At 38.2% G+C, this 14,543-nt stretch overlaps 1 protein-coding gene across 1 annotated transcript; it reads left to right on the top strand.

The window, feature by feature from the left end:
• Positions 1-9,171: 9,171 nt before the first annotated feature.
• LOC127957069 (CD209 antigen-like protein C) lies at positions 9,172-14,316 on the top strand. The gene is made up of 6 exons (XM_052555429.1): positions 9,172-9,459; positions 9,992-10,117; positions 10,700-10,867; positions 10,955-11,136; positions 11,390-11,505; positions 12,275-14,316. Exons 1-6 carry the CDS (start codon positions 9,375-9,377, stop codon positions 12,429-12,431), a joined length of 834 nt encoding a protein of 277 aa, XP_052411389.1. The 5' UTR covers positions 9,172-9,374; the 3' UTR covers positions 12,432-14,316.
• Positions 14,317-14,543: the final 227 nt, after the last annotated feature.

Here is a 14,543-nt window from a genome sequence, read left to right as displayed (position 1 = left end):
GGGATGAGTGGAAGACTGCCTTTAACACCCCTAGAGGCCATTTTGAGTACTGCGTGATGCCTTTCGGGCTAACGAACTCGCCGGCAGTCTTCCAAGCACTCGTTAATGACGTGTTGCGAGACATGGTCGATCTGTTCATATATGTTTACCTGGATGACATATTGATTTTTTCTTCGTCTCTCCAGGAACACGTGCAACACGTACGACGAGTGCTTCTGCGGTTGCTAGAGAATGGATTGTTTGTCAAGGCGGAGAAATGCGTTTTTCATGCACAGTCTGTTTCCTTTCTAGGACACATCATTTCGACTGAGGGTGTTCGCATGGATCCTGAGAAGGTTAAGGCTGTGGTAAATTGGCCATCCCCAGAGTCTCGCAAGGCCCTGCAGAGATTTCTGGGGTTCGCCAATTTTTACCGGCGTTTCATTCGCAATTTCAGCCAACTAGCCGCTCCTCTGACCGCCTTGACCTCCCCTAGTTTGACGTTCAGGTGGTCAGACGCAGCCGAGGCTGCGTTTGCCAAACTGAAAAGCTGCTTTGTTTCAGCTCCCATTCTCGTCACCCCTGATCGTTCACGTCAATTCATAGTGGAGGTCGACGCGTCAGAGGTGGGGGTAGGAGCAGTGTTGTCCCAACGCGCATCCTCAGACGGAAAGGTGCATCCATGCGCGTATTATTCTCACCGTTTATCTCCTGCAGAAGTTAATTATGACATTGGCAATCGAGAGTTGTTGGCAGTCAAACTTGCACTGGAAGAATGGCGTCACTGGCTTGAAGGGTCGGGTGTACCTTTCATTGTATGGACGGACCATAAGAATCTCGAATACATTAGAACCGCCAAAAGACTTAACTCCAGGCAGGCTCGGTGGGCATTGTTTTTCGGTCGTTTCGATTTTACACTTTCTTACCGGCCGGGTTCCAAAAACATCAAACCCGATGCTTTATCCCGTCTTTTTGAGCGTTCCGATCGTACTGCTACTCCCGAGCCCATTTTACTGGGGACCATCATTATCTCCGCGCTCAGATGGGAGGTCGAATCGAAGGTGTTGACTGCCTTAGAAGGGGTAACGCCCCCGGCTCGTTGCCCACCGAACCGATTGTTTGTGCCGGAGGGGTTACGGTCAGACGTTCTCCAGTGGGGTCATTGTTCCAGTGTTGCTTGTCACCCAGGGGTTAGTAGAACTAGGTTTCTAGTCAAGCAACGATTTTGGTGGCCTGGTATGGCTCGTGACGTCCACGACTTCGTCTTGGCTTGTTCAGTTTGCGCTATTGGTAAGACTTCCAATCGACCTCCAGATGGGTTACTCTTACCGCTGTCTGTCCCTTCGAGACCCTGGTCCCACATTTCGCTAGATTTCATTACCGCCCTCCCGCCCTCTAAGGGCAATACGGTGATTTTAACCGTAGTGGACCGGTTCTCGAAGGCGACTCATTTTATTCCCTTGCCCAAATTACCTTCAGCCAAGGAAACAGCGGTAGCTGTCATTGACCACGTCTTCCGTATACATGGCCTTCCGACAGACGTGGTTTCTGACAGGGGTCCCCAATTTGTGTCCAAATTTTGGCGAGAATTTTGTAAATTGTTAGGAGCGACTGTTAGTCTTTCTTCCGGGTTCCATCCCCAGAGCAATGGTCAAACCGAGCGAGCCAATCAGGATGTCGAAAGGGTTTTGCGATGTTTGGCTTCCAATAATCCTTCGTCCTGGTGTCAGCAACTCTCAATTGTGGAGTACGCACACAATTCTCTGCCAGTGTCATCTACGGGCATGTCTCCATTTAAGTGCAGTTTAGGGTACCAACCACCTAATTTTGTCAGTACGGAATCCGAGGTTTCGGTCCCCTCCGCACACGCACTAGTCCAGAGGTGTCACCGCACCTGGACCAGAGCTCGTAGAGCTCTGCTCCAGGCTAGGTCGCGCACCAAGGCTAAGGCCGATCGCCACCGGTCGAAGCCTCCCCGTTACGTCGTCGGTCAAAGAGTGTGGCTTTCAACCCAGAATATTCAGATGCGTTCCGTTTCGAATAAACTTGCTCCCAAATTTATTGGCCCGTTTTCTGTTACCAAAATCATTAATCCGGTAACAGTGCGTCTTAGCCTTCCTCCGACGTACAGGAGGGTTCATCCCGTGTTCCATGTGTCCAAAATTAAACCGGTGATTTTTTCCCGTCTTAATCCGCCTGCCCCGGTTCCCCCCCCGCCTCGTATCGTTAATGGGGAAACCACATATTTGGTTAATCGTATTCTGGACTCTAGACGGAGGGGACGCGGATTTCAGTACTTGGTGGATTGGGAAGGTTACGGTCCGGAGGAGAGAAGGTGGGTTCCTGCTCGGGACATACTGGATCACCGCCTTATTGATGATTACAATCTACAGGTAAGGCAGGCTGGGAACGTCAGGTGACGTCCTAGGGGAGGGGGTACTGTCACGGTAGGAAATCCATTGTTTCCTCCGTGTCATGTTTTGTGTTTGTATTTGTACTCTCGTAGTCTCCATGTGCTCGTTTGGTTAATTGTTGTCACCTGTATGTTGATTGTCTCGCTCCAGCTGAGCCTCATCTCCACTCTGCTATAAACACTCACCTCTCTCTCTGTCTGCCGTCAGATCCTCTCTCATGTCTCCGTGTCCTAGTTGGATTACCGTCTTCCGTGTTCGTGTGCTGGATTGTATTCGTGTTGTCGTCCTCGTGTCAGTGTTCCGGTCTGTTCCTGGTTTCAACCATTGACCTCCTTCACCTGCACCATCGACTTCACCATCCAGCTCTTCTCACGCCACCGTAGACCTTCCTTGCCATTGCCAACATTCTGGACTCTCTTTCTAATAAACATCATCTGATTGCCTGCAATTGCTTCCTCCTCTTTTACCTGTCGTTACAATATCAGCCATAATAATTCTAGTCTGTTTTTTAAAAGGCTGCTTATACATATAACAATTATTTATAAGATGCAGACATGTAGAAGCTGACAATTAGCTGAACATATGCTTGTTTAATTAGTGACACTCTAGTTCAAACTTTATTTGAATATTGCAACATTTATATTTTGAAATCTTTATTTATGGCAACATGATATCTCATTCTACAATATTTCTATTATAAAATAACTGACAGAGATCCATCCCTTATCAGCCAATCACTGTGGGTGTAGTTAGTAATCATGCTGACATCATCCATACCAAAAAGGTCATCCTCACTCTTTTTCTTAGCTTAAGATTTCTCCCCATTCCTTAGTAAAATTATGTCACAGCTGCTTTATGAATAGGTTTTATGAGAAGCAGTTTAAAGGGCACCCTGTGGTTTTCCACAAAAATAAATACTTAATAGTGTAATGTTAGAAAACAAAGAAGACTAATATTAATTTTGTAATTTTAGTTTTATTATTAAAAAATTATTCACAATACATTATTACAAAATAATGTTTCTTATTTTATTTTAGATTTTATGTAATAATCATATAATTATGTAATAACTATTTATTAATAGTCATTGACAGTGGGAATGTAGTCTTTGATAACTCAAGTGGATTTTTTTCTTTCTACTGAAAGAGTTGGTTCTGGTAAAGCGTATACCCAAGTGTGAACCTAAAGTTTTTCCAAAATCGCTCATTCCTAAAAAGATGATTCACAATATATTTTTCTTTTTTCCTTAAAGATGTTCTCATTCAATTTAACCCTAACCATTCTATAATAATTGTTTTTGAATTAGAATTTAAAACTGCTGCATTTTTTTCATATTTAAATACACTGCCATTCAAAAGTTTAGCATAAATAATAAAAAATAAAAAAAGTTTTTTTAAAGCCTCTTCTGCTCATCAAGGCTGCATTTATTTGATCAGAACTACAGTAAAAACAGTAATATTATGATAAAGTGATTGTTATCTTTTTAATATACTTTAAACCAGAATTTTATTTCTGTGGTGACAAAGCTGAATTTTCAGCATCATTACTCCAGGTTTCAGTGTCAAATGATCCTTTAGAAATTATTCCAATATGACATACAGCCAAGTATGGTGACCCATACTCAGAATTTGTGCTCTGCATTTAACCCATCCAAAGTGCACACACACAGCACTGAACACACACACACACACACACACACACACACACACACACACACACACACAGTTCTGTTGCTCAGTATAAAAATCATTACACTTATAGAAAGTCCTCATAATGATAGATGCACCAACATTTGTGTAGGCTTCCCAACAATTTTTGATAACTACTCCTGCTGTAACCTCTAACCCATAATGTCTCTCTCCTTCCTGGGATTTGGTGGGTTGGTATAAACGTTTTCTCTGAAATTGGTCACCCTAGCCTTTGCTTAAGCTTTTTTGTTTTGTTATTAAATAATATTTAATTTAATAACTCATTATATATATTTAACAATAGTCTGTATGATTAAATTCTCATTACCGAAAAAGAGGTTCTCTCTACCGCAACTGGCCTTAAATTGTTGCGGTGAGTGAAAATGGTGTTGCGGAGGATGAGGTGTCTTAGCATGTTTTGCTAACAACAGAGAAGCCATGATGATTTAGCTAAATTTTTACTCTGTGTATATAATCAGTCATTAATGAAGTATATTTTCATATAAAATTTATAATCTAATATTTTTCTAAATGTGGAAAACTACCCGTTTCTGTGATGATAATCAATTTGTCGTGTACACGTTCTGACAAGAGAATTTTACACTTTTAACTGGAACAATATGAAGATATCTGCCTACCTTGTTGGTATTTCGAAGGTTCTGCCTCATGTGTTGCTTAATTTAAAATCAAGATTTATATTAAAAAGAAATTGTGTGCGTAAATGACCCTCAAAAAATATTGCGGGGGATGAGAACATTAGTCATGGACACTTTATATTTCCACTATTGTATCATTTTTATTATACATGAATATTCAGTCTGTCATTTTTCTGTCATGTGAAAAATTATAGAAGAATATCCATTTACTTTTTTCAGAATATTTTAATTGTAATTTGTTTAAATTACAACATAACATAAGTTAAGATACAGCTGGACGTATTGCGGTAATGAGAATTTCAGCAGAAAATGCAATAAAATGCAAAAATAATTAATTCCTATGTTGAAATTACTCTTTGTGCAAGGTAGAGAACAGTATTGTCTTTATTATGGTGTTTTTATATATTACTAAATTGCATGTTTAATATCTAAAATCAATAGTGACATGGCGTTTCAACTGTTTCATGAGAATGACCCAGACGCGAATTCGCGTCAAACGCTAAATGTAAAAAAAAAAAAAAAAAAAAAAGCACCATTCGCGCGAATGAGATTAGAGATTAGGACAGAATCGGTTCAGAATCAATCACCAAAATAATCAGTTCAGACGCTCTGTGTGTCAGTCTGCTTCACGCTGAACCACACATGTGCAGTATCATCAGCTCCTCGGTTCTCGAATCGGACATGTCTGAAAGAAACGGTTCTTAACTCGAGAAGAGTCAATCTTTTATTCGTTATCTGGCTTGGTTCAGTGTTCATCTTCAGTTCTCTCTTCACAGCAGTTCAGTCAGTGTACTGTTTGAGTAAATTAATTACTCTACGCTTAAGTCATTTGTGGATTAATGCGTATTGGAGACGCGAACCATTTAAAACGATACAGTTAGATTTGGTGAACTGGTTCAAAAAGATCCGGTTACATCGAATGATTCGTTTCGAAACTGCTTTGTTTTGAACTCTCTCTCACAACAGACACGGAAGAGAAGAAAATGCTGAATAAAGTCGTTGTTTTTGCTATTTTTGGACAAATGTATTTTCGATCGTCCAGCAAATTCTAACTGACCCTCTGATGTAACACTACTTTGTTTAGTAGTACTGCTGATGTTTTTCTTACTTTTCTGGACATGGACAGTATACCGTACACACAGTTTCAATGGAGGGACTGAGAGCTCTCGGACTAAATCTAAAAAAATCTTAAACTGTGTTCAGAAGATAAACAGAGCTCTCACGGGTTTGGAACGACACAAGGGTGAGTTATTAATGACATAATTTTGATTATTGGGTGTAGAGGTCGACCGATATATCGCTCGGCCGATATATCGGGCCGATATTTGTCATTTTTTAATATATCGGCATCGGCCGATATCCGTGTTTAGTAGCGCCGATTTAAAGTCAGGCACGTCGGCGGACAGCCCCGTGTTATTGGCGCGGTGGAAAGTGCTGCTGCAGCCACTGCATGTGAAGCTTTTGGAAGATTCAACAACAGACCTGCGAGATAAAGGTAGTCAGAGAACTTCATTCTGTAAATGGGGTGGAGAAGTTGTCAGCTCTTACAAACACTGCAGCGTGATTGAGGGCTCCGTTACTCCGCCCCGCTCACAGACAGCACCGCGCTCTGAGACAGACGTCCTGGAGCTGCCCAGAACGGTGAATCACATGTGTTCGGAAGCATGGTTTGATGCAGACAATAACCAGTTTTCCATCCAACTCATTTGTATTTAGGGATGTCAATATTTGATAATTTCCATGATTGATCGTCGTTTAAATTAACGGTCAAGCAATAACCTTAATGCTGCAAAATGCGTCTGCAGCGGTATTATTATTATGTGCAAAAGCCACTTGGAAAAAAAAGCTTTCTCACCTGAATTAAAGGGGTTTTAGTATTAATAAAATGCTAGTAGCAGGACTGTAAAATGAATAAATGTGATTATGATCGTTTGATAAAATGAAGAGAGCGCGACAGACGGATGGACGTCCAGGTGGACGGAGAGCTCTGTGATGATAACTGCTCACTTTATCACAGCAGACTGGGAGATGAGAAGTCCTTATTATTATGTTAAAAAGAAGATATTATGCCATGTGCACTAAGTCCATACGAGGACGAGCGAGCGCGGGTTTAACTAGATGTATTTGGAGGTTATTGCTCACGTCTCGTTCTGCACATATCCAAATGTTTCCATATTCGCAATGTATCTGAATGTTAAACTATAATATTTTTTTAATGTAAACTAGACGGAAAAATCATCCTCTTCACATGAGCAAAAACGTCCTTTGCATAACAGCAGAGAGGACCGGTATAGGGTGTATTTAAACTGAACCAGTGTAACTTTTTAAATGTTTGGTTGACTGTACTTTATTTTAATAATGAACAGACTGCGATGTAAGTTCGAAATTAGAATGCACTTTAGGTGTTCTGTGTCATTTATACCAAACACAAATGTTGCTGGTTGCTAGTGTCTTTGCAGCACTACTGTTATTTATTTTTTATATAAATATTTTTTTATATATTTTTCAGTTTAATTGATTTTTATTTCTAAAATTGTATTTATTTAAATGTATATTTAAGTTTACATTTATGTTCCAACAAACTTGAAAAATTCTACTTGATAAATGTAAATGCTCTAAAACTTTTATGTAAATGATTGACATATATATATATATATATATATATATATATATATATATATATATATATATATATATATATATATATATATATATATACCTGTTTTATATATTTAATACTTGGTCAGTTTATTAATTTTAGTGCACTAAATTAAGATGAATGAAAAGATGGTTCAAGTCAGTGCTCAATAAATTATGATAGGTTTAGAAAAAATGTGTTGTGCATCCACTTATTATTAGTGTGACATTTTAGCATGCAAATCAAGGGGAAAACTCCAAGATATCGGCCATCGGCTGACCCTGACCTCTAAACATCGGCATCGGCATCGGCTATAGAAAAACCCATATCGGTCGATCTCTAATTGGGTGAACTAACCCTTTAAGAATCATAATTCTCATACAATAAATGCCTTACTCCCAATAAGCAGTAACTATGAGTTTATTAAAGAAAAACACTTCGTTAATGGTCTGTTAGGCATAGAATATGGTCATGCAGAATAAGGCATTAATATGGGCTTTATAAGTGCTAATACACAGCCAATATGCTACTAAGCATGTTAATAAGCAATTAGTTAATAGTGAATGTGTACGTTAATTTAAAGTGTTACCGTGAGCAGCAGCCAGCAGTTATTACGAGGAACGGCCAGCAAATTTGACGAAGTATCGGGCTGGACTACACTTCATCCAAAGTAAAACCAATCCAGAATCCTTCAGAATCTAAAAAAATAAAATAAAAACTGAACAAATATGAAGCAACAATTTGCTAATGTTTTTTTTTTTTTTTTTATTGTGCAATGTGTCGGTGTGAGTCATAAACAGCAGGTTTAACTTACAGAAAATCTTGAGAACACTTTTGAGGAATTGCTCGTGATGTTCGCTGAATAAGCAAACCAGTTCATGTTAACCAATCGACATCATTCATTACAGAGGAGCATTAAACCCCCCTGCTGCTTACCAAGCACTGCAGTGGACAGACAGACTTCAGTGCGTTTCATATTTTTATGATATTCCGATATTCAAGTATGACAATCACAGCATTTGCTGTCTTAATGTTTACAGGAACATTGTGTGTAATGAGACCCATTTATATCGAGGAACGGCCGACGGATCTGACGAAGAAGTGGCCAGATGGTTTCTTTGCGTGAACATTTGGGCGGAATTTTGCTAATCTTATCACATAGTGACGTAGATATGAGGGGCGTGTTTAAACTAATGCTTCGCGCTGGAAATCGTGCTCTGCTTCCGTGAACGGTAAACCCCGCCTACTTTGATTTGATTGGTGATCTCAGTTATTGTGATATTGACGAGCGCTGTTAGACTGCAGAGGCAGAGCATGCTGAAGATATAGCTTTTAAAGGTTTTTGCTATCCTAACAAGAGCGCCGTGTAACGGAGTACACCAGATCAGTGCAAGAATTTCAAATATTGGGTGGGGGAGATTTGGCCACTTTTAATTATTGGGGGGGGGGGGGTAATGTCTGTTGTGTCTAAGGTGGTTACGGGCCTGGTGAAAGTGTATAATGTTTTAAATCTACTGGAATCCTTACTGATAAAAGCTCTGTAACCTGCATGTTGATACAGTTAAATCAGTAGCCCCAAAATAAAATAATTTCAGAATTTTATCACCTTCATGTCGTTCCAAACCTGTATGACAAGCTACTTTTAATCTGCACACAAAAGACTGTATTCTGAACCATGTTGATGTCCAAAAAACAAATAACGTGCAACGTGCAACGTGTCAGCGGTGTGGAAATCAACATTAGTATTGTTATGTAATTGTGCAATGAGCACTGTCAGTGTGAGTCATAAACAGCAGGTTTAACTTTCAGAAAAATCTTAAAAACACTTTTGAGGAATTACTTGTGACGTTCGCTGACTGAGCAAACCAATTCATGTTAACCAATCAACATCATTCAGCACAGGAGCATTAAACCCCCCCCCGCTGCTGACCAAGCACCGCAGCAGACAGACAGACTTCAGTGTGTTTCAAATTTTTATGAAAGTGAGCAAACGTGAGCAATGTCTGCAAACAAAGAGGGGATGCACACCAATCTCATTGACGGACCTGACGATGACTGCAGCAGTCCAGAGGTGCGATATTCAGGTATGACAATCACAGCATTTGCTGTCTTAATGTTTACAGATACATCATGTGTAATGAGATCCATTACACTGATTTTTTTTTATTTTAGCTATATATATATATATACACACTAAGCAAAAACTGAAAAACTGAAGCAAAAAATCTGTTTTTTTATTATGTTATCATGTTTTTATTGTGTTAGTTAGCTGTATTTGTTCGTTTTTGTTTTTACTAAATCCTTAAAAACCCGACTGCAGAAACTCCAGTTTGACCACCATCCACCATTATTGGATAGCATACTGATCAATACTCTCAGGGTTTGAGATAACCTGGCAAAAAAATAAAGAAAGAAAAAATCTGTAAATGATTTACTGAAATGTACCACATGTATTCCAGAAAGAATTCAAAGTTTAAATTAATTGTATATTTCTTATCAAAAAATGTCATGTGAACATGCCCCATTCATTTATTTTGTACTGTAAAATTGTGCACTTAGAAGTGCAAGTTTATAAAGTCATTATATTGTAAATCCAGTTGTTTCACTTCTTTCTAGTATTGCAGAACCCAGATAAAAGCAGAAAGCAATTTTGCCAAGATCCCTTCAAGGTGGCAACCGCATGTCTGACTGGCTTCTGCCTCATCTTACTCATGATCCTGGTGGTCACAAGTGTTCACAGCGGTACTTCTCTCTTCTCACTTACATGACTTTAGTGTGAGTGTGTTTATGTCCAGGTCTGGTCATTAAAACACATTTCCAGATTCAATTAGATTTGAATCAATTCTGATTTACAAGAATTCCAATTTGCATTCAATCATGATATGTATATATATATATATATATATGTGAAACAAATTCTTTTTCCACAGCTATTTCTGATTTTCTATTTTGCAAGGAAATATCTCGATGCATTATGGAAATGTTCATTTAAAAATAAAAAAAACTTTACAGTATTACAGTAATTATTACAATAAAAATACAGAAACCTTTCCTATAACATACTATTTAGTCATTACTTTAAATGTAAAGTTTAATTAGATGCATTACTTTCAGTTTATTTCTAATTACTTAAGTTTACCAGCATTTTCTGAGTGCAAATTATTTCTACACTCTTTTTCTTTTTAGTGAATATGTAAAATTCTTAGAAAGTGAGTTTTAATATCCATTTAAACTTACGTTATAATCATAATCTTACTATTTTTATCTCTTGAAACCTCCTTTCATTAAAACACTTCTGCTTTCATTTCTTTTCTTGTGGTTTAGGCAAGGCACGATCTGATCAGGATTCTCTGTCCAGCACTGCTGCATCGCACATGCAAAAGGGATGCGCTAACGTATCGGCTCTGACTGAAGAGCTGCAGGCCGTGAAGAAAGAAAAGAGTGAACTGGAGAAAGAACGGACGCAGTTGAAAAACAGAATCGCTGTGCTTGGTTAGTGAGGTGCAAGTGCATGCATCTGTGCAATCAGCAAACAATATCTGTTGCATTTCATAACGTTAAAATGTTGGGTCTTTTTAGAGGCAACCCCTGCACCACGAACCACTCCATTGCCAACGAAAAGTCCCTGTCCTGAAGACTGGAAGCACTTTAATGGCAGCTGTTACTACGTCTCAGAATACAGAAGGAGCTGGTCGGACAGTCAGACGAACTGCAAGCGGCAAGGAGGACATCTGGCCATCATCCTCACAGCTGAGGAACAGGTATAGACTGCTCTTTCATTTGCATTTCTGTTATAGAATGTGTGTGTATGTGTGTATGCAGATATATTTGCTGTACATCTAATGACTTCAGGTAACACTGACCTTAGAAATCTATATCGGTGTAAAAAGAACAGCATCCAATGGCCAACAAAATAGAAAAGAAGAAGGGATATTAGTTGAATTGTGAGCCATTACAAATGATTCTAATTCTTTTTTTACTGATTTAAATTCTATTTGACCTTTTGACCTGAAGACGTTCATATGGAACCTGCTGCCCCGTGGATATTGGAACGCTTTCTGGTTTGGCATAAGTGATGCAAGAGTAGAAGATGACTGGTACTGGGTGGACGGAACTAAACTAGTTGGAGGGTAAGAATATTACATGTAAATCTTTAGAAGATAAAACTCTTGTGCTGGAAGTCAGATCCATATGGAGTCTTGTAAACACTTCAGTGTTCTGACGCATCTCACATGGAGTTAAAACTGCTGAATTATATTTTTTCATTTCTTGTTTCGATGAAGGTCTTGTGGTGATATACTGAATCATCTCATCCTTCCTTTTTCTTCTTCCTCTTTGTTAAAAAATAATAATAAAGAAAAGCAATGAAGTAATATTGCATGAAATCATTTTCTTATCATCAATACATATATCCTCAAAATCATTTATATATTCTGAGTGTTTAATGCTCATTTGAAATTCATATGTTAGTGACTACTTGGGAAGCAGAAATTGATATTTTAGCCTTTACATAAAATACTACAAAACTTTTATTTTTATTTTATTTTGTGCTTATTATTTTATGCAAAGCAGACATGTGGTTTACAGCCTGATTAATGTATTATACAATCAATCAGGGTAAAAAATGGTTATATGAAAATAAAACAACTGTTTTGAGTGCAAGAACCATTAAGTGGATTTATACAGTGAATAAAAAACATCCCAAATGCAATATCCCTTAAAAACTTAAGAAAAGAAATATCATAAAATAAGACGCATGTCATTAACCTTAGTATATTGAACATATTTTAGCTTCACTTTATTTTGCCATTGTTATTTAAAAAATGTTGCTACTTCCACTGGTTAAAACCATATATCCCAAGGAAACCAGGCTGTCTGACCTCTCTTTTTCCTCCATAGTTTCTGGGAAGATGGCGAGCCAAACAACCATATAAATGAAGACTGTGGCTACATGATAAAAACAGATGTGTTAAGTCGTGTGGCTATCAAGAGCTGGTATGACGCACCCTGCCACATGTCCTTGCCCTGGATCTGTGAGAAACCGGTGTCCTCGTGATCTTCTCTCCCACCACCAACATCAACAGACATTCACTGATTGTTAGTAATACAATCTGTAATGCAATTTCCATTGCATTTAGAATGTCCTGGGGTTTTCAGTTAGTGTTTTAGTCATGGGTCAAAAAAGCAATTAACAGTTTATTTCAACTGTGTATTCTATGCATTAATCTACATTTAGCTGTGCTTTTTAACACTGGATGATTTAGTGAATTCGTTAACTGCTTGAATTCTATAGTAATTTTATAATATGTTGTATTTGCTTTTTATTTTGGGGGGGGGGGGGTCATATTCCATAACAATAAAAATAGAAGTCATTTTATAAAATGCCCTGTTTTCTTATAACTTTGGTTGGCAGTTCCACTTGCACTCAGTAGGGCGCAGCATTCAGTCAAGGTTTTGACCGTAATCACATGATGCGCTATGAATGGATCTGTCCATACACCTAATATTTTCTTTCTCCGTCATATTTAATTTGCAAGTTTTCCTGCATTAATATCGACAACTGTATCTCTGTCATGTTATGAATGTTTAAAATAATCACAATAATCCCTAAAAGCTGTGCCTTTTTTTGTTGTTTTTCTAGGCAATGTGCATCACTTTAGTTAAGGTTAAAAGGATGTAAGCAGATAAACATCAAATTTTATTTTTGGGTGAACTATCCCTTTAAGAGCATATGCAAACAAGATTAATTAATTTAGACCATTTAAACCACACTAGTTCAGAAATGTGACCAGCCAAACTCTAAAGTGAACGTTTTTGAAATGCAATACAAAGACAATCTTTTTATCTTCCTTGTCTATCTGTTTTGGCATACAGAACGGGCCCTTGCCCTGTCAAGATCTGTAGGCTGCTGGATTTAAGCGCTTGCGTAAGGTACACGCATGGATGCATATTGGATCGTGTCCTTTCACGTCCCAGCCGAGTGTTTTTTATGACAGTGCCATGACTGATTGCCACAGTTACTCATAGTGAGGCCAGCTGCTTAATCAAAGTACTATATTTTACGTACATCAGCTTAATCTTAATCACAGTCCATAAACAGGTCACGTAGACTGAAGGAAAACAGCACGTAGGCTGCATCGTGTTCTGAGCTCAATAAGACCTGTTACGGCAAAACACCATTATCAACTCTGATCAGGCTTGTGGAACAGAAATGGTGTTGTTAAAGTCACTTTAACGCCATGATAGCCATGACTTTTAAATTCTGCTATAAGATTAATTATGCTCATTGCACCAGAACAAGCAGGGCTATAACTCTTCACACTAAGAATACTAGTAGCCTATTAGATGGAGATAATAAGATTAATGCCAAAAATTGGCAGAACTGTATTCTGCAGTCAAAGTCTTAATTTCCTGTGAATGTGCAGGGCTTCCGGTGCATTAGCTGCCAATTAATGAATCTACAAGAATTATGAAGTAAATGGTAAAACGGTTTGTGCTACAAAAAGTGTATTATTATGACGGTAATAAATTAAATGATTTCAAACATTAGTTTGCAACAGCAGAAACGGAAACAAATAACTGAAAGGGGCACCGGAAGTTGTGCTCACATTAACACGAGAGAATGCTGACTGTAGCACACAGCGTTTCCCCACTTTGTTCCAAAAACAGTTCCTTTTTTGGACTAGTGTTTTTCTGACCCATCCATTTCTTAGCTAATGAGCTTATTTAGTGGAACAGGGTTCCTACAGAGTTTGGAGTAGTATGAAATTTGATTTAAGTAATTTTCAGGTTTGTAAAAGTATGGAAAAGTAATAGAAAGCGTATAGGAAAATATTTGCACTTCCAGACTTTTGCCCCCATGTGTTATTTTCTTTTTTAATTTATTTTTATAATCGAAATGTAAGAATTTAATGAAAATAAATTTGGCATACAAGAAGTGACAGCTGTTTAGTGATTCTTTAGTGATTGTCAAACAGGAGTGGTGCACTTTTTCATTTTGCATTTTGGGTTTCCTATCATGATATGCTTATCACCATATTACATAGCCTCAAAGACCTTTCCAAAAAAAAAAAAAAAAAAAAAAACAGACTTTGTGTGCACAAGAAACCATTACACTTAGCATATAGGACAATGCACACTGAGCCACCTATTGTGCCATCAACCCATT

Source organism: Carassius gibelio, chromosome B5 (genome assembly GCF_023724105.1).
Source record: "Carassius gibelio isolate Cgi1373 ecotype wild population from Czech Republic chromosome B5, carGib1.2-hapl.c, whole genome shotgun sequence".
NCBI lineage: Eukaryota > Metazoa > Chordata > Actinopteri > Cypriniformes > Cyprinidae > Carassius > Carassius gibelio.
The sequence above is the reverse complement of the archived record's forward strand: the minus strand, read 5'-3'. Positions and strand labels throughout refer to the sequence as shown.

Coding starts and splice junctions, on each gene's coding strand:
- LOC127957069 (XM_052555429.1), top strand. CDS start 9,375: ATGTCTGCAAACAAAGAGGGGATGCACACCAATCTCATTGACGGACCT. Junction 9,460..9,991: donor TCCAGAGGTGCGATATTCAG/GTATGACAATCA, acceptor ACTTCTTTCTAG/TATTGCAGAACCCAGATAAA. Junction 10,118..10,699: donor GGTCACAAGTGTTCACAGCG/GTACTTCTCTCT, acceptor CTTGTGGTTTAG/GCAAGGCACGATCTGATCAG.